This window comes from Oncorhynchus tshawytscha, linkage group LG26 (genome assembly GCF_018296145.1).
Source record: "Oncorhynchus tshawytscha isolate Ot180627B linkage group LG26, Otsh_v2.0, whole genome shotgun sequence".
Lineage (NCBI taxonomy): Eukaryota > Metazoa > Chordata > Actinopteri > Salmoniformes > Salmonidae > Oncorhynchus > Oncorhynchus tshawytscha.
In genome coordinates, this window is record NC_056454.1 from 4,743,184 (window position 1) to 4,763,729 (window position 20,546).

General features: G+C 42.4%; 1 protein-coding gene across 21 annotated transcripts in view; it reads right to left on the minus strand.

Moving 5' to 3' along the window:
- Nucleotides 1–1,287: 1,287 nt before the first annotated feature.
- The window catches only part of LOC112225077 (leucine-rich repeat flightless-interacting protein 2), a 79,614-nt gene continuing 60,355 nt past the window's right edge, over nucleotides 1,288–20,546 (minus strand). For 6 of the 21 annotated variants that reach the window (XM_024388676.2, XM_024388675.2, XM_024388671.2 and 3 more), the window contains 11 exons: nucleotides 20,325–20,387; nucleotides 19,597–19,674; nucleotides 18,507–18,608; nucleotides 17,524–17,676; nucleotides 17,259–17,330; nucleotides 16,252–16,422; nucleotides 14,173–14,265; nucleotides 13,864–13,956; nucleotides 13,524–13,616; nucleotides 13,228–13,375; nucleotides 8,877–12,290 (listed from right to left, as the gene is read on the minus strand). In XM_024388676.2, the coding sequence (XP_024244444.1) occupies nucleotides 8,905–12,290; nucleotides 13,228–13,375; nucleotides 13,524–13,616; nucleotides 13,864–13,956; nucleotides 14,173–14,265; nucleotides 16,252–16,422; nucleotides 17,259–17,330; nucleotides 17,524–17,676; nucleotides 18,507–18,608; nucleotides 19,597–19,674; nucleotides 20,325–20,387 (4,452 nt within the window). In that variant the 3' untranslated portion in view covers nucleotides 8,877–8,904. Of the gene's footprint in view, nucleotides 2,338–2,677; nucleotides 2,783–2,905; nucleotides 2,986–3,142; nucleotides 3,264–5,067; nucleotides 5,118–8,876; nucleotides 12,291–13,227; nucleotides 13,376–13,523; nucleotides 13,617–13,863; nucleotides 13,957–14,172; nucleotides 14,266–16,251; nucleotides 16,423–17,258; nucleotides 17,331–17,523; nucleotides 17,677–18,506; nucleotides 18,609–19,596; nucleotides 19,675–20,324; nucleotides 20,388–20,546 lie in introns of those variants that run through there. The other 15 variants (XM_024388685.2, XM_024388684.2, XM_024388683.2 and 12 more) reach the window with 10 other exon arrangements.

Genomic DNA, 20,546 nt, shown 5'->3' on the forward strand with positions numbered 1-20,546 from the left:
CAGACAGATTATTTTACTGTATCGCAATTCCAGTAGGTCAGAAGTTTACATACACTAAGTTGACTGTGCCTTTAAACAGCTTGGAAAATTCCAGAAAATGATGTCATGGCTTTAGAAGCTTCTGATAGGCTAACTGACATCATTTAAGTCAATTGGTGGTGTACCAAGGCCTACCTTGAAACTCAGTGCCTCTTTGCTTGACATCATGGGAAAATCAAAAGAAATCAGCCAAGACCTCAGAAAAAATTGTAGCCCTCCCTCCCCAAGTCTGGTTCATCCTTGGAAGAAATGTCCAAACACCTGAAGGTACCACGTTTATCTGTACAAACAATAGTACGCAAGTATAAACACCATGGGACCACGCAGCTGTCATACCGCTCAGGAAGGAGACACGTTCTGTCTCCTAGAGATGAACGTACTTTGGTGCGAAAAGTGCAAATCAATCCCAGAACAGCAGCAAAGGACTTTGTGAAGATGCTGGAGGAAACTGGTACAAAAGTATTTATATCCACAGTAAAACGAGTCCTATATCGACATAACCTGAAAGGCCGCTCAGCAAGGAAGAAGGCACTGCTCCAAAACCGCCATAAAAAAGCCAGACTACGGTTTGCAACTGCACATGGAGACAAAGATAGTACTTTTTGGAGAAATGTCCTCTGGTCCGATGAAACAAAAAACAGAACTGTTGGCCATAATGACTATCGTTATGTTTGGAGGAAAAAGGGAGAGGCTTGCAAGCTGAAGAACACCATCCCAACCGTGAAGCACGGGGTTGGCAGCATCATGTTGTGGGGGGGCTTTGCTGCAGGAGGGACTGGTGCACTTCACAAAATAGATGGCATCATGACGAGGGAAAATTATGTGGATATACTGAAGCAACATCTCAAGACATCAGTCAGAAAGTTAAAGCTTGGTCGTAAATGGGTCTTCCAAATGGACAATGACCCCAAGCATACTTCCAATGTTGTGGCAAAATGGCTTAAGGACAACAAAGTAAAGGTATTGGAGTGACCATCACAAAGCCCTGACCTCAATCCCATAGAAAATGTGTGGGCAGAACTGAAAAAGCATGTGCGAGCAAATTCACCCAACTTATTGTGGGAAGCTTGTGGAAGGTTACCCAAAACGTTTGACCCAAGTTATACAATTTAAATGCAATGCTACCAAATACTAATTGAGTGTATGTAAACTTCCGACCCACTGGGAATGTGATGAAAGAAATAAAAGCTGAAATAAAAATCATTCATTCTCTCTACTATTATTCTGAATTTTCACATTCTTAAAATAAAATGGTGATCCTAACAGACCTAAAACAGGAATTGTGAAAAACTGAGTTTAAATGTATTTGGCTAAGGTGTCTGTAAACTTCTGACTTCAACTGTATATGTTTTTTGTACAAATGTGCTGTTGACACTGGTAATGTGCTGGAGATCATGAAAACGAGGTTGAAAAGTGGTGGAGTTGCCCTTTAAGAGACAACAGGTAAACACAAAGAGAGACAAACATACACACCCAACCATGGTAAAATGTGCTCATAATTTGGCTTTTAGGACACAGATAAGAGAAATGCAGGGTATAAGAGGGAAAAAAATGTAAATACACACAAAAAAAATGCTTTCACATCCACAGCACACCATGGTAACCCAGTTCAGTTCAGTCCACTGAGACTTTGGGCCATGTCCTCTCTGTTTAGTCAAGGTGAACATAGGGGTTTGAGTGAGGAGGAGGATCGTTCCGGACAGAGGGACATTCAGTGTTATTCTGTACACAGGGGATGGGATAGCAAAATTATGTAGCCCAAGTAGCCAGTCGCGGTCCAAAGAACCCTATCCAGTCCCAGGTCGCCCCTAGTCGCACTGTATTTCCCCAAATTCTCTGGTGCAGAGCAGCGCCTTCCCCCAGAAAATAAGACATACAGACTTACTCTTCCCCGACAATTAGTGCTTGATAAGGGCTTTCTGGGTGTCATATATACACCTATGAAGAATTCTCATCATTGGAAAAACAAACAAAAACAAAGACATTAAGAATATGGCACATTGCGCGTGTTTGTGTTCTGTGTTGTGTGCGCTAGCGATTAGGAGAACTGAAGTTACTTAAAGTTTTTTTTCATAAGGTTGCGAAGCAGATGGAGAGGCAAGCCCAATGCAAGGCAGGACACTCCTTCCAACGTGGGCAGCCATTGGTGGACAGACAGGATAGGGACGGAGTTATGCTGCCAGGTCATCATTAGGGAGTCGTTGCCGTGGAGCGATTGGCCTTCATCTTGTCCAACCGTTTAGAGAGGTGGCTGTTGTTCGACTCAAGTTCATCTATCTTGTCCAGCGCTGACCGCAACTGCCATCAAGGAACAGAAAGAATCATTTGATTTTATTCAGATTCATTCAAAATCAACAATGAATCAAAAACACAAATTGTGTACATTATAACCCAAGTGTGCACTTGTTCACTCCCCCTAAGATTTGAAAGGATTAGGCCATTCCTTTTAAATCCATGCAGGGAAGTCTATTAGTGCACACTTCGGGTAAAGGAGGGAGAAACTATTCCATTCTATTCCACATGACCAGGTAATTCTGTCCATTTCAGAAGCAATGTTCTGAACATTGCAGACCCCTGACATCTGGTCTCTGCATAGGAGCTTGATTTAAGCCACATAACTGACAGCTGGGGGCCATACTTCTCTCTGCAGCTTGCGTTTCTCAGCCTTCAACTCGTCCTCCACTTTCTCTGAGTTCTCCGACGCACCCTTGTAGCGGGTCACCTGACCCTCTAGCCTAGTAACCTGCAGATTGGTGATTGGATAGAGTACATGAGAATCTCAGCCTATAACGAGTCAAATTAGCAGTACTTGGACCTGTGATAATTATCTCTTTCCAATTAACTAGGTTAATGACAGTCGACTTACATTCTGTTCCAAAGCTGTCACTTCCTGCTCCGATTTGACAAGTTTGAACTTTAGGTCACTAAGTTGCCTGCTGGCATCTCCTGCAAATGTGGGAAAAAAGAAAACAAGGTCTGATGTGCCAATGCAGTAGATACTGAATATGAATCCTATTAAAATAACATAGTTAGGACTAACATACATTTTTATCTTGAGTTATTAATTTCAGTCATAACACGTTACAGTGTCTGTGAATCTTACTCTGCAGGTCTTGTATGTGTGGGTCTGTGCCGTTCTCCAGAACCTCGCCCTCCGGGCTGGAATCCTCCTCAATCTCGTTCCTCTGTTTCTTCTGCTCTACTTGGGCCTTCAGTTTCTTCACCTATAGGGAGGACCACATTCAGGACAGTTAAAACCTATTCAAATTGTAGCTGTATAAAAACAACAAACATACAGGTAACTGCCAAAATAAAGGAAATACCAACATTGTCTTAATAGGGCGTTGGGCCACCACGAGCCGCCAGAACAGCTTTATTGCACCTTGGCATAGACTCTACAAGTGTCTGGAACTCTATTGGAGGGTTGCGACACTAATCTTCCACGAGAAAATACACTTTTGGTGTTTTGTTGATGGTGGTAGGATTGTTGTGGGAAGCTTGTTGAAGGCTACCCGAAACGTTTGACCCAGGTTAAACAATTTAAAGACAATACCACCAAATACTAATAGAGTGTATGTAAACTTCTGACACACTGAGAATGTGATGAAAGAAATAAAAGCTGAAATAAATCATTATCTGTACTATTATTCTGACATTTCACATTCTTAAAATAAAGTGGTGATCCTAACTGACCTAAGACAGGGATTTTTTTACGAGGATTAAAGGTCAGGAATTGTGAAAAACTGAGTTTAAATGCATATGTGTATGTAAACTTCCGACTTCAACTGTAAACCATGCCAGGAAAATGCACCCACACCATAACAGAGCCAGGCCGCCCCCAGGTGGTAAGGGTAGGCAAAAACACATCTGCCACGCTGATGCTCAAAACAGGGGCCCCTCAGGGGTGCCTGCTTAGTCCCCTCCCATACTCCCTGTTCACCCACGACTGCGTGGCCAAGCACGACTCCAACACCATCAAGGTTTGCTGACGACACAGCAGTGGTAGGCCTGATCACCGACAATGATGACACAGCCTATAGGGAGGTGGTCAGAGACCTGGCAGTGTGGTGCCAGGACAAAAACCTCTCCTTCAACGTGAGCAAGACAAAGGAGATGATTGTGGACTACAGGAAAAGGAGGGCCAAACACGCTCCCAGTCACATCGAGCGGGTCGAGAGTTTCAAGTTCCTTGGTGTCCACATCACCAACTAACTATCATGGTCTAAACACACGAAGAAAGTCACGAAGAGGGCACAACAACGCCTTTTTCCCCTCAGGAGACTGAAAAGATTTATCATTTTTATTTTATTTCACCTTTATTTAACCAGGTAGGCTAGTTGAGAACAAGTTCTCATTTACAACTGCGACCTGGCTAAGATAAAGCACAGCAGTTCGACACATACAACAGAATAAACAAAACATACAGTCAATAATACAGTAGAAAAATAAATATATATACAGTGAGTGCAAATGAGGTAAGGGAGGTAAGGCAATAAATAGGCCACGGTGGCAAAGTAATTACAATATATCAATTAAACACTGCTTCTATCCCCAAGCCATTAGACTGCTGAACAATTAATCAAAATGGCCACCTGGACTATTTGCATTTACCCCCCTGTTTTTACACTGCAGCTACTCGCTGTTTATTATCTATGCAAAGTCACTTTACCCCAACCTACACATGCAAATTACCTCTGTACTCTTGCACACTGACTCAGTACTGGTACACCCTGTATGTAGCCTCATTATTGTTATTTTATTGTGTTACTTTAAACAAAAAAAAAACAAAAAAAATGTAACTTGTTTATTTAGTAAATATTTTATCTACTCTATTTTCTTAACTGCATTGTTGGCCATGGGCTTGTAAGTAAGCATTTCACGGTAAGGTCTACTACACCTGTTCTATTCAGCATATGTGACAAATACAATTTTATTTTATTTGCCTGTTGCCTCTATGGCCAATTCAGTTGAAGAGTTCAGCTAGCGTAATGGGTGACAGACTATGGATAGATGGATGTCCTTACTCACCTGTCCTATCAAGTTCTCCCGCTCGTCAACCAGCTTCCTCAAGCGGATCTCTGAAAGAAAAAAAGTATTGAGCTGATCTGCTTACAGTATTAAACATTTCACAGAACTTGTCACCATTATCTGTATAACTTTGAGTAAGCATCTATACCCCAATCAATACACACTTTCATTATGTTCATGCAAGAACAATCATAAAAACAAGAGCATACAGTAAAACCAATGTTAACATACCAGGGGTGGGAGGAGCCAAGTACATGGATGGGGAGGGCTGAGTCGGGGTGGGAGGAGTTTAGAGTCACTTGATGCATGCAATGGAGCAGGTGTCCATTGGGAGAGCGTAGGTGAGGGGTGGGGTTATGGTTAGCATGCAGAAACTGGAGAGGAGGGCACACAGCCTCTAGGGCATTTTTATGCTAAACAGCTAATGGATGAGAGAAGTTGACCTGAAGAGATTATGTTTGTGCGTCAATGAGACTGCTGTTGACAGGCAGACAACACATAAGTACTATTATATTATGACACTACATAATTAGTATTATACATTACTGAAGTGTATTTCTCAAAGGTTGTAATTACTTATTTTATTCAATCATGAAAAGGGTCAGAAGGTATTTCCTTACAAAAAGTGCACATGAAGAAACATTTAGACCAGTGATTAACAAGGGAGTCATATTCTTGTATACAATTTGTCTAGCAGTCATATCATATGAATTCAGGAACCATGGCATATGCTGAACACAAAGCAATTTTACAGTATGCACATGATATCCTAGGGCATGGATTTCACCTGAGATCATTGCCTACATGGAATGGACTTGTAACATGGAGGATTTTTCTGCCAATTATTTTATGGCATAAGAAAATCTCAATCGGTTAGTTTCTCTCTTCATCAAAATACACCAAGCAAGAAAATATTTTTTGTTCTGGGCAAACTTTTGACTACGCTTGGGCGGTGTACCGTATTTGGAAATAGCCAGGGGAAACTATTTATTTTAAGTAAAAAAAAAAAAAAAAAAAGCATTATTTTAGCAGATACAGCAGATTGCGTTCTTCATTTCACATTATAAAGCTTACCGTAATTGCCCTGAGAACAGTTGAGGACATTTACAGCAATGTCCTGGGGATGATTGAGCCAATAGGAAGCTGGGGATGATTAGGTGGCGATGATGGTATAAGGGCCAGATTGGGGATTTAGCCAGAACACCGTGGTTAACACCCCTACTCTTAACATGCGTGTTTGTAAATAGCACAATGGGAGAAAGCCGGAGCAGTCCAGCTGTGTATTGACAAGGGTCGCGTTTTATATTTAAAGTCAAGTGTTTTTTGCTTCAAGCGCGATCAGGGAAGTGCAACTGTAGTTTTCCTTCACAGAAAATACATTAGTGCAGGACATTTGACAGAAAATAGCTTCCTTTTTATCAACCGAAGTGTAACGGTATTTGGCTGGCAGCCACACAAGTAAATGAGCTTACAATGAAAAAGCAAGTAAATGAGCTTACAATGAAAAAGCAAGGTCTTCCTTGCAAAAACGATGCATTGCCATCATACTGTATTTTGAATGTTTATCATAGAAAGAATGTAGCCAGCTACTTTTCCTAATGTTTCGCTTAAAGTTAATCTTGCATTTTACAAGAGAAAAGTATTCTGGTTACACTGAGAAAAGTATCAGAAAAGTAGCTACACATCATTCAGATAACTGTCTGCTGATAGAATGCTCGTTTGTGAATTCTCATCTGAGTGGAGAAGTGAAACTGAAGCACAAAAGTAGTCTGATGCCGAGCAGAAATTTCAATAAGCATTTTAGATCTGCATTTACAAAATTCAGCAAGATATTTGTTATGTTTTATATTTTTTTCCTGCGTTAAAAACAGAATTCTGCATTAACGTGACCCCTAAGTTTAACTTGTTAGTTGTCTAAGTAAGTGGCTGAATTAATAAGGTGACGGGGCATAGTATGGTGTTAGCTTTCTGCTGTGTTTGAGAACTCAAAGCCCTTTGGATGAATTATCTGTAAGGCTACTACTGCTGGATTTCCTTGCGTTTTTTGTCCTCTTCGTTCACGTTCCGTCTGAGCAGGCAGGCCCCTTCCCCAGCGACTCCACACAGACATGCATGAGTCAAAACTTAATTTGCACAAAGTCTGCCATTCACATTTAGCTTGTAAATGTCCAAACTGACCAAAAATTACATTTGGTAGCTCCTACGTATACCTCCTACGTATATATGTATACCTTTATGAGCTGGATTGCCTGTCTTTGCAATTTGTTTATGTTCGTTTGGGCTCATTAACATATTTAGCTAGCAGCCTCCATGGAAATTCACTATTTCTTGTGCCAATTCTGTTAGCATTCTGGTTAGACGGCCAATGGGTTGTTTTTTTGGCGCCTCCTTGTGTACTAGGCCGGTAATTCCATAAATCACAGGATGAGAGAAGGACGGTATGATGATACAAATATCATGCATTGCAATATAAACATTGTGCCTTGAATAGATGAAGAAAAACATACGGTCATTCAATCAATCAATATTACATTATTACAGTATAGGTATATTGGTGCTGCAGATTTATACGAGAGTATGGGCAATGTACCCTACCAGGGCCAGGCAAGTAGTAACACATTTGATTGATCCTACTTATCAACTACTACTAGTCTTAAATTAATGGTTTTCTTAGTTGAATCAGGTGTGTTACTGCTTGTTTGGGGAAAAACAGCCTGCGTGGTAAGATTACCCACCCCTTATGGCAAACTTCCCTAAAAATTTGCTAAAATACACACATGCTGTGAAGTCAAAGTATTTGGACAGTGGCATATTTGTTGTTGCATGGCCATCATATGTCTAATGTTTATCATAGTCAGCTTTAATTTGAGGGTGTTGTCATCCAAATTGGGTTACCCGTTTAGAAATGACTGCACTTTTTGTACATTGTCCCCCCATTTTAGGGAACCAAAAGTATTTGGACAAATTCACATATGTGTATTAAAGTAGTCAAATGTTTAGTATTTGGTCCCATATTCCAAGCAATGACTACATCAAGCTTATACCCAATAGAAACGTATGGTAAATAATGTATTGTGTCATTTTGGAGTCACTTTTGTTGTAAATAAGAATATAATATTTCTAAACACTTCTACATTAATGTGGATGCTACAATGATTATGGATAATCATGAATACTGATGAGTGAGAAAACTATAGAGCCATACACATCATCCCCCTCAACCTCTCCTGTTTAGCATGTTTTGGGGTTATGGTCTTGTGCCTCTTAACTTTCTCACTCATCATTATTCACCATTATTCGTAATCATGGTAGCATCACATTAATGTAGAAGTGTTTAGAAACATTCTATTCTTATTTAAAATAAAAGTGACAATAGAAATGTAATGCTAAATAATGTATTGGGCACAACATAATCTGAAACAACAAAAACAAACTGCAAATACATCAAACAAGCTTAGTGTAGTCATTGAGTACTAGGAATATAGGCCCAAATACTACACTTTTGATTACTTTAACACACAAATGAATGTCGAAATACTTTTGTTTCCCTAAATGGGGGGACCAGAGCATGTACAAAAAGTGCTGAACAAAAAGTACGCTCAAATTAAATTAATGTGGATGCTACACTTTACCTCATAGTATAATTTCAAATCCAAAGTGCTGGAATACAAAGCCAAAACAAAAAATATGTCACAAATACTTTGACCTCAAAATACAGTACATCGAATTATAACTTTGGAAGGAATTTTAATGGTACTTGCTTTGGCTGTATTAGTTGAGACTCTTTGCACTTTCATAAATATTTGCTGTTGTTTATATTGAGTGCAGACCTAAAAACTAGGACATTCGGCAGTCCTCTTTTCCCTTGCCTTTTACTTTCTTACTGCCTTTTTTCAAGCCTGTCCTAGATTGCTCGTTGTTGCCCTCTGCACTCTGACTACTTTCTCTTCTACCCTGCTGTGACCCATACTGGATTGCCTCTTCCCCCTCCTCTACTGGCAAAGCCTCTACCTCAGTTGCATTCTGCTGCCTCTCGCTCTCCCCTACACCTTGCTGTTCAACAGTCACACTCCCTCCCTCCTCTGCAATGTCTTTCTGGTTGTGTGTTACACTAACCCCCTCCTCTAATGTGATTAGTTGTTGTTCTCCATTCACGTTCTGGCCCTCAACTATGGTTTGTGCTTTTTCTTCAGGGCTTCGGAGCTCCTCTGGTGCATTATCCGACCCCCCTTCAATTGATTGCTGTGCCACTATCGTGCTAACTCCCTCTGTGTCCTGCGGTTTGTCATCCTCCTCTTCCTGGTTACCCTTCTCTTTACCAAGCTCTACCTCTATTTTGTATCCTACCGACATAGTTCTCATTTCCTGGCTGACCTCCTCTTGGGATGCTATTGGGAATACATTTGCAGGAACCACTGAAACTAGGTCAGAAAAGTCAAACGATTGACCCTCATTTTCATGCTCCTTGTCATTCCACGGCTCACTGGGTCCAGGTACCTTGTTACCCTCCAGCTTGGCCTCAATGGGATCATCTTGCTCTTCTGCTTTAGCCACCATAGTGCATGGTCCACTTTCATTGTGGCTCTGTTCCCTAAAAGAGTCAATTGTCACCGGAGTTTCTTTTACAGGGTCCTGTAGTCGTGTTTCTGTATCATTCAGCTCGGTCTCTGTAGAGATCCCTCCATTTGATGCCTCTTCTGCATCATTCAGCTCTGTCTCTGTAGAGATCCCTCCATTTGATGCCTCTTCTGTATCATTCAGCTCGGTCTCTGTAGAGATCCCTCCATTTGATGCCTCTTCTGCATCATTCAGCTCGGTCTCTGTAGAGATCCCTCCATTTGATGCCTCTTCTGCATCAAATGTTTCTGTATCATTCAGCTCGGTCTCTCTAGAGATCCCTCCATTTGATGCCTCTTCTGCATCAAGTGTTTCTGTATCATTCAGCTCGGTCTCTCTAGAGATCCCTCCATTTGATGCCTCTTCTGCATCAAATGTTTCTGTATCATTCAGCTCGGTCTCTCTAGAGATCCCTCCATTTGATGCCTCTTCTGCATCAAGTGTTTCTGTATCATTCAGCTCGGTCTCTGTAGAGATCCCTCCATTTGATGCCTCTTCTGCATCAAGTGTTTCTGGCTTGTTGTTTTCATACAAGTTCCTGTCAGTGACTGGACAACCAGGTAGATCCACCAATTGTTCAGGCAGTCTTATGGTCTCAGCAGCAGGGCAGTTGCGGTCAAGCGATATGCTACAACATTTCTCATCTGCTGAATTGTTGCATTTCTCTACATCTGCTGGCATTGCCATTGAAGTGTCTTCATGTTCAAGTGCATTTGTACGCTCTTCTGGGCTCCCATTTGGTTTATCTTGACCTGCCTCTTTTAGGTCTTGTGTTGCATTTTCGTTAGCCTGGTCTGGGTGAGTAGCGACACCATCATGGAAGATAAGGTCTTCAGGTTCCACGCTCTCCTTGAGCTCTGGTCTTAGGACGATGGGACTGTGAAAGTTATTCCCCTGTTCCTTTGAGTCTTGGATTGTTTGTTCCTCTTCAACTGAGACCTTGATTGAATCTTCCTCTTTGACATTGTTTGAATTCCCAGCTGTGGACTGTTTCGAGTCCAATGGACATTTTGGGTCAGCTGAAGAGTTCAAACAGTCTCCAAAGTTATCAGGGTTGGTTGTGTACCCTGACTCGTCCTTTTGGGTACCAGTATCTGTTGTCAATTCTAATTCCTCCATAGGGTTATAAGCGCTGGTTATACACTTGGAGTGATCAACAGGATCAGCAATACCAATGTTGGACTCAAGGGATAATACTGATATCTCGCCTTCTGATTTCTCTAATTCCATTGTAGGTTTGTGTTTGTCCTTTTTCATTTTCTTCTTTTTCTTCTTTGAGACAACTTCCTCACTCTTAGCTTGGTCAGTCAGAGATACTTCAATGGTAGGCTCTACTCGGTCTTCTTCTAGTTGTTCTTCCTTCAGGTTCAGTCCCTCAGCTATGGTTTGTGCTTTTTGTTCAGGGCTTTGGAGCTCTCGATCTGGTGAACTACTGGTCCCCTCCTCTCGCTGTGTCTCTATTGTGATAACCCCCTCTCCTACAGCCTCTACTGGCTCCTTATCGCTTGGGGTGGAGACCACATCCTCTTCTGTTGTGCTCATCTTATCTCCCTGCGTTTCATCACCTTGTTTCTCACCCTTCTTCTTGCCTTTCTTTTTCTTTTTGCCTCCTTGGGACTGTAGCTGCATATCAGTGGTCTCTGGCAACACACATGCCTTTTTTGTTTTCTGAGGCTCAGGTTGAGGCTCAGGGTTTGATTCGACTGGGGTCTTAGGAGTATCAAGGTCTGTCCCTAGGCTAATCTGTGTGCCATTTGTCATGGAGACTACACACGTTTCTGTTGTGCTCTTCTTATGGTCTTCCTGCTTTACGTCGCTTTGTGTTTCTCCCTTCTTCTTCTTGCCTTTCTTCTTCTTGTTGCCTGCTTGGGCCTGTGGCTGCAGGTCAGTCATCTCTGGTAACGCTTCAACCTTTTTTGTTTTCTGAAGCTCAGGGTTTGATTTGATTGGGCTCTTACTAGTATCAAGGTCTGTCCCTTGGCTAATATGTGTGCCATTTTTCATGGTGTCCTCAATGGTTTCCCTAGGCAGAGGATATGAGTCTAAACATTTCACGTCTTTACTCGATTCGTTTTCCTCTTGTTCAGCTGCTGCACCATATTCTGAGGTAGGCTCTTTTGAAGACGTCTCTTTGGTGTCGTCACTGCTCTTGACAACTTTGGTCTCTGCCTCATCTGCCTTGTCATTTTTTATTCCCATTTCCCCTTCGCTTGCAACCTCTACTCTGCCTTGCCCTGTCCCCTCTACACCTGCTGCTTCATACCCCTCCCCCGCTACTGTAACCTCTTCCTCAGGACCTGTTACAACCACAAGTACCTCAGAATCACAGACCGGTCCACTTTTGACCTCTACTACTGGTATGCCATTGTCAGAGTCTTTGTTGACATCACTGCCTTCAATTTCAACCTCCTCCCCCAATGTGGGTGAGAATGGCTGAGCCTCCCTCGATGTTTCTGTTTCAGAAACACCAACAAGGCTACAGGGGGTGGGTGAGGTCAGATGGTTCTCTTGAGCCTCCTCCTCGTGTGTATCCTCTTGCTGCCTGGACCTTCCTGGATCCACCACCTTATCTCCTCTACTTCCCAACTCCGTCTCCTGAGCTCTGCCTAGGAGACCATGAGGGATACCATGAGGGTGAAATAGGCCAAACACTGTGGCTTGGAGTTTCAAATAAACATTTTTCTGATGATCAAGATCTGCCAGTTGCACCTGGGCCAATTAGCGCAAAGCGTAATTTGAAAGAATTGGGTAAAAATCAAACCAGCATGGAAGAGGTGGAAAAGGAAGAAGAGGAGGAGAGCACCAAACAAAACCTTGATCCCAGATTAATCTTCAAGGCAGATGAGCAGGTCAGAGGCACCTTGGCAAGCTGCAAATCTTAAACTCTGAAATGTCTACTGTAGTGTTATATTGCTTTGGGACTGGCCAGAAATTGACAGGTTTGTGACTTAACACAAACAAAACATTTTTTCCAAATCATTTACAAAAAATAAAATCGAAAACCTACATTGAATAGACCAATTCATGGATTTATTGATTGTGATCCGTATAATGATCTGGTGTAAACACCAACCAACTATAACACCACAGCAAACACTTCAAACACCATTGACATTTATCAGGTTGAAGTAAAGAGTTTATAATAGACAAAACACAAGGTCAACATAATTTCGCCAAAGTAATTAGCCTAAGGACCCCGGACTTACCTCAAAATTAAACTACTATGTAGGATACACATTTTGGCACCAAAACAAGGGTGTTTACACCATCTGCTTTAAATCATGGTTCAGATGCATGGATTAGTTAACATGCATCAAGTGCAAGGGTTGCGAGGAGAATCAGTGGAGAAAGCTTAGGTTTTGGACTTCTTCTGTGACTAACTTCATTGTCAGTCAACCAAACTCAGGTTAAGTCTACAGGGTTGCATTAGAACAGGTGTGGGCATGATTTGAGCTTAGAAGTTAGCTATAATTTGGCAAAGCTATGAGGTAAGCAGGAGATGATTACAACATGTAGCGATCTTTGTCCAGTAATGGTGCTTACCAAGCATGCTGTTCCCCCCTTCCATGGGCGACATCTGGGAGTCCTGAGCCAATTGAGAAGCTGGATCTCCACTGGCTGACTCTTCAGTTCCCAACTCCAGCATTTCCCCATTGGCAGTCAGGTCAGGTCTGAGGACAATTCCATGTTTCTGGGCATGACATGAACACAAACTGATGAGAGGCTTAAGAGAGTCTCACAACAGTGCATTATAGCTGCATAACTACAATAGAGAAACCCTGTTTAAAAGGCCAGCGTTGCATATTCCGAGCTCCGACTCCCTAGAGAGGACTAAATACCTTCAGAATGTCTTTCAGCTGGACCACCTCATCCCTGAGCTCATCCCGCTCATTTCGGATGGCATCCGAATACTCCTTTTGCCGCTCTAAGGCCTGAGCAGTTCCCCCAGTGGGGGAGGTGGAAGCGCAGGTAAAGAACAAAGATAGATATGGGTGAAGTGAAAGTGAGCAAAGAGAAAGTGAATACAGTATCAAGCATTCATGCACTTAGCTAGCATCAACTTCTCTGCCTAAGTAACACAGGTGAACACAACACAATTATGTGTGGGGATTTCCATTTGCATCCACCAAATTGAACATGTACTAACAAAACGAATGGATTAGAGTTCACAGGGCATACCCCAATCTTTTTATCCTTCCACTCCACGGTTTCCTGCAGGTCAGAGATTTCCCTAACAAAGCCGTCCTGCTTGAGACGCATCTGACGGATCTCCTGGACAGCGGAAACGCAGGAAGATGTGATAGAATAAATAGGAGAAAATGAAGTGTGTGTGAAAGGTGAAAGCAGTGAGAACAATAGACGATCAGCATGGAGGTGAGAAGACAGGGAAGTTCATAAATAAGAAAACTGAAAGGTGACAGGTAAAGTCATTTTGGCTGTCCTGACAAGCTTTGGGTTTTAATTTTGAGGAGGCCTTGGAGGACTCACTGTTAGTAACTCCTCGCTCTGTTTTAGTGTTTCCTTCATCTCCTTGAACTGGAACTGCAGCACGCCGTGGGCATGTTTCTCACGCTCAAAGTCCTGGGAGAAATGACAGAGGAGATGTTTTAATGGATTTGCAATATATGCAGTGATCATTGTGGCCCAAAACAGCTGCCTTATAATCCAGGTTGTGTTTGTAATCCAGGTCCAGGTTGTAGTTGTGGATGAAGTCAGTTTCGGTCTGTAAACTGATTCTTGATCAAAGTGTGTTATATATATATATATTTTTTTTTAACATAAATACAGTTTTACATGTATAAAATCGTACATATCATTTACGTACAATGCATTTGTAAAGTATTCAGACCCCTTCACTTTTTCTACATTTTGTTACGTTACAGCCTTATTCTAAAATTGCTTAAATATTTTTATATAAAAACATAATGACAAAGCGAAAACTTGACATTTTTACAAATCTACTACAAATAAAAAACATACTTTATTTACATAACTATTCAGACCCTTTGCTATGAGATTGAAATTGAGCTCAGGTGCATCCTGTTTCCATTGATCATCCTTGATGTTTCTACAACTTGATTGGATTCCACCTGTGGTAAATTCAATTAATTGGACATTAGTTGGAAAGGCATAGCCCTGTCCATATAAAAAGGTCCCACAGTTGATGGTGCATGTCATAGCAAAAACCAAGCCAGGTCGAAGGAATTGTCTGTAGAGCTCCGAGACAGGATTTTGTAGAGGCACAGGGTACCAAAAAATTCCTGCAGCATTGAAGGTCCCCAAGAATACAGCAGCCTCCATCATTTTTAAACGGAAGACGTTTGGAACCAGCAAGACTCTTCCTAGAGCTGGCCGCACTAGGAAGGGGGAGAAGGGCCTTGGTCAGGGAGGTGACCAGGAACCCGATGGTCACTCTGACAAAGCTTTAGAGTTCCTCTGTGGAGATGGGAGAACCTTCCAGAAGGACAACCACCTCTGCAGCACTCCACAGATCAGGCCTTTATTGTAGAGCGGCCAGATGGAAACCACTTCTCAGTAAAAAGGCACATGACAGCCCACTTGGAGGTGGCCAAAAAGGCACTTAAATGACTCTCAGACTATGAGAAACAAGATTATCTGGTCTGATGAAACCAAGATTGAACTCTTTGGCCTGAATGCCAAGCGTCACGTCTGGAGGAAACCTGGCACCATCCTTACGGTGAAGAATGGTGGTGGCTGCATCATGCTGTGCGGATGTTTTTCAGTGGCAGGGACTGGGAGACTAGTCAGGATAGAAGGAAAGATCAACAGGGCAAACTACAGAGAGATCCTTGAAGAAAACAGTCTCCAGAGTGCTCAGGTTCAACAGGACAACGACCCTAAGCACACAGCCAAGACAACGCATGAGTGGCTTCGGGACAAGTCTCTGAAGGTCCTTGAGTGGCCCAGCCAAGGCCGGACATGAACCCGATCAAACATCTCTGGAGAGACCTGAAAATAGCTGGTAAGTGACACTCCACATCCAACCTGACAGAGGTTGAGAGGATCTGCAGAGAATGGGAGAAGCTTCCCAAATACAGGTGTGCCAAGCTTGTAGCGTCATACCCAAGAAGACTCGATCGAGGCTGTAATTGCTGCCATAGGAGCTTCAACAAAAGTACTGAGTAAAGGGTCTGAATACTTATGCAAATGTTACATTTCTGTTTAGATTTTTAATATATTTGCAAAAATGTAATAAAACCTGTTTTTGCTTTGTCATTATGGAGTATTGTGTGTAGATTGTCGAGGGAAAAAACCTATTTAATCCATTTTAGAATATGGCTGAAACGTAACAAAATGTGGAAAAAGTGAAGAGGTCTGAATACTTTCCGAATACACTGTATATACATACAGTTCATGTTTATAATCATCCAGTATTACATTACTATAGGCAACTATAGTTTCCAAAAGGTACCACCTAATATCGCCCTCCTCAATACACCTTTCTCTTTCGATCCTAACTTTTCCCTTCATCTTACTGTAATTGTATATTTCTCATGATCTGGCCCTATCCCTTCTCTCCCTCCCTCCCTCGGATGTATCCCTTACCTTGCTCTTCCCTTCGTACTCGCGGCGTGACTCGGACAGCAGCTCCTCCAGCTCCATGAGCGAGTCCTTCAGCGTGTCCACCTGGTACATCAGGTTGTTCTTCTCGTTGTCCAACTGGGCGTTGGACACCATGGCCTTGCGGTACTTCTCCTCCACCTCCACTAAGGTATCCTATAGGAAGAGATGCCCGTTGGTGTATGCACATGGGAACACAGACAGACAGACAGACAGACTGAAAGACACAGACCCCAACAGACACATCAATATCCAAGGGGGTATTGTTACACCGCTGCCACTTCCATTTTCTATACTCCATTCTGACGGTTTCAACTAGGAGGAACGATCAGGAACATGATCGAAAATGGAGGGCATGGATAGAATTCAATGGACATAATTCGTATTCAGAGGGAAATGATTGTAATGATGTTAGGACACAAGCAACAGTTGCCTACTGTATGCCTGTAGGGTTATTGAATTTGACATCAGGACAGATTAACTTGACTGCTTTGAAAGGAAGCTGAAAAATGCATAGGAAAAGGCAAGCAAGCCATCTAGTCTGAAAATAAAGTTATAATTCTGTCAATTATCATGCCGATCTGGGCTTTCAACATCACTAGTCTGAAATCATAGGTAATTATCACCTTAGTAAACGATTAGAGGAGTCCAAGATTCTGGCAACCATTTAATAGCAAGGTAGGAGTCTAAACCTAAATCTGTAGTTGATAGTAAAAGGATAGGTAAGAAAATAATTCTAAAACATTCATTAAATATTAGTCAGGAGGACTAATCATTGCTTAAAAGGAGTCTCTCAGGTACTTTAACACTGGCGACTAAAACTACCATTGGTTAATTCTAAGGAAGTTCAAAACGATTATTGGTTAATAGTAGGGTAGTCTTAAAGTTTAGACTCTAAACCTATCATTGGTTAACTCAAAAGCTAGGGAAGACTAAAATCATATGAACATTAACAGGGCCTCAGGCTGGGTTGCGTCAGTCCAGTAATGTACCTTGACTTCTTTGAGGCTCTGCATGTACTTTGACTCCACATCTTGGATCTGATCCTTCAGCTCATGAATCTCCTGGGGTGAAGAGTGTGGCAGGGTTGAGGAGAGACAGAAGCATGCTGCGACAGGGTTCGACACATGAAGTGACAAGCAGAATGATAGGTAGAGAATGACTTGCAGAGCAGTGTGTGCTGTACAGTGATGGGCTCTTAAAGAGTGTAATTGATGGAAGATGGTTCTAGGACACCCATGTTTTTGTAACCTTTACCTTGATCTCTCGTATGGAGGTTTCTGTGTCGCCAGTGATGGACGTTTCACCACTTTCTCCCCGGGAGGAAGACCCGCCCAGCGAGGCGAGGGTGGCTGCCGATAGGGTGGAAGCGGCTCGAGATCCCTTTTCCAGGTAATCTCGGTCATCCACCTGGGAACAACGGGGAGATACTGTTAGAACAAGGGCAACATCATGACATTAGGGCCTAGAGAAGGTTCTGGAAGGCCATGGATTCACACTCAATGTCCTCATCACATCTTTACCTTACTCCACTTTGTCCAATCACATTATCCCTCACAAGCTGTGGGGGGAGTAGGTAATCTTTCCATCCAATCATAAACCATGAGCAGTTTAAATGTTGTTATAACACACCAGTTACTGGGTAAGTTAAGAGCGCATGCCTAATTATAAAAATGTACAGATGTCTCAACTTCAATGCCGTGCAATGTTCATTATTATGATCCATCACATACAACATGTTACATGTGGCCATCAAACTGTTCAGAGTAGTCAGCATGCTGTTAGGTATGGGAAGTGAACAATATGAATATCAATCAGCATCAATACTGGTTACAGTACATTCTAAAATAGTTGATGGTACTTCTAGTCCATGACACAGACCATAATGTTGTTAGTCCCATTCTACAAAGACTCCATCTATAAGAAACCATCCACCTGCATGCTATAGATTAGCAATTCATATTTTTTATTCACTAGTACCCCTGTTGATGACATCTCTTCAGTGGTAAAAACACTTTCTAAAGTCTCCTCTCACCCATCTTCCAGGTGTGACAATGACCATACAGTAGGAGTTGACAGCACAATCCAGGCTACCACTTCACACAGCAAGTCAGACAGTAATTCATCTCTTTAGGTCTACCCCCCCACTCCACACAGAAGAAGCCAGTCTTTATATGCAAGTTGAGACCACGCTGCCATGCCCTGGCATGACTCTGGGCGGGCAGTGCTGCCCCACTCACGTCGGATAAATTGGGGATGGTCATGTGATCCAGGTCTCTGGGCAGGCCACTGCTGGTGGCCGCGCTGCGCAGGAAGCTGGCCACAGAGTTGCAGTCATCATCCTAGTTGCCCACCAGGGGGCACAATAGGACAAAGTATATTCAGGTTGGGCACTGTCTGAATCCCTCTCACACAATGCCCTTTTCCAACCAAAACACATCTATGAATGAAAACACACAATCATGGCCAAATGGAGAATCTGTGTTAAACGGAACAAGGATCGGCCTACAGCTGTATAGAGTAATGAGCATACTAAACAGGACACACAGTAGCCCACATGTTAATTCCTGCCTGTAAAGAAAGACCTTAAAGTTTGATGATTTGTTAAGGTAGGATGACCCAGCATACCAGATGTCAACTAGTCTTCATATTCTTGCCACTGGTTAATAAAATATCTGCCCAGATTTGACAATTAAAACCATAGGCTTTTCTGGGCAACCTCTCAACACAAATATATGAGGTACAGCAAGAAGTTGTACTGGGTCTCAGATATCACCTTGTCGGTTACAACAATATCAGTCTGAAAGATGCCAGTTATGTATTTATTAGGGCTGACACAATTACTGTATAACCATGTAACAGATAGTTTTGAAATATAAAAATAACCGTCTAAATTGTGTGTGTGTATATATATATATATAATATATACACACACATTTTTTGGGGTGGAACGAACAGCTGACTGAAGACGGGATGGCTGGTTATTCGAGTGGTTGAGTCCGTTTCTGCGGTAATATGGACTCTTATCAACGTGATGAAACTCTGTTGCGCCTTTCTGAAATGAGCAAGGTGTTGTAGCAAACATTCTACATTCCACAGTAACGTCTCATTTTGTCTGTCATAGTTGAAGTGTACCTATGATGAAAATTACAGGTCTCATCTTTTTAAGTGGGAGAACTTGCATAATTGGTGGCTGACTAAATACTTTTTTGCCCCATTGTAACTAATCCAGTGTAAAAGAATACTCGGTTTGTGATTAAATGCTTGCGAGAGGGTCGTGCCACTTCAATGCTCCATGGCTGGACAGTGTGACTGAGAAGAGGGGCTCACCACTGGGCTGGCATGGGCTGAGCTGGCCCTGGAGGACGCCCTGGAACCGCTGCCGCGATAACTATTGTACTCTGAATGCTGGGGAGGGCACATACACCATCATTAGTGTGCACAAGAACACACACGTGCACGTCTGCAGTACCCACTCACATACGCACATCAGGCGACAAGTAGAGAAATCCTAAGCCAACAGAGCTATTCAGTGCACCGCATTAACGTTCACAGGGAACTGAACCCACGACCTGCAAGCACCATGCTCCAACCAACTGAGCCACTCCTCACCAAAGTTCCCAAAGGCACCAAAGTTAATGTGTGTCATATCAACAGCACAAACAGAGCTAAACACTCTGGAAACTAAAACTCATGACAGAAAAACAGAACACATCATGCAAAAGCTAATAAAATAACCATGAACAGAACATACCTGTCATATACATTCCAGTTACTCACAGACATGCCCTACATACACATTAACCTCATTTAAAAACACTCGCATTGCAATTAGTGACATAATTTCCTCAACTATCTCAATTATAGGCCCGGACAATAATATTCCTATCAATCTTTTGGTTGAGTACTCAAACAGTAAGGTTAGTGACCGCATGTCATTTATTAGGTGCAGAGGGGATATAAGATGTTACAAGTAAGGGAATGTCACGTATTTAGGACACGTGGGTTTACTGCCATACACACACAAACACAATCCCACAATGCATCGGGAGTCTTACACGAGAGCTGGAGCCGGTCACCCGTCGAGACCCACTGTACAGACTGTCCTCATACAAAGAGCCCTGCAGGGGTGGGATCGGACGTCACACACACACACGATTGAAACAACCTAACATTCGCAGCAGTGCTCTCGGAGACATGGTCGCTCATCTACACGACAGTGACATAATCATAGCTTCTTCAGTGCACAGTAACTTCTCCAGTAAAATCTAAAACACCCG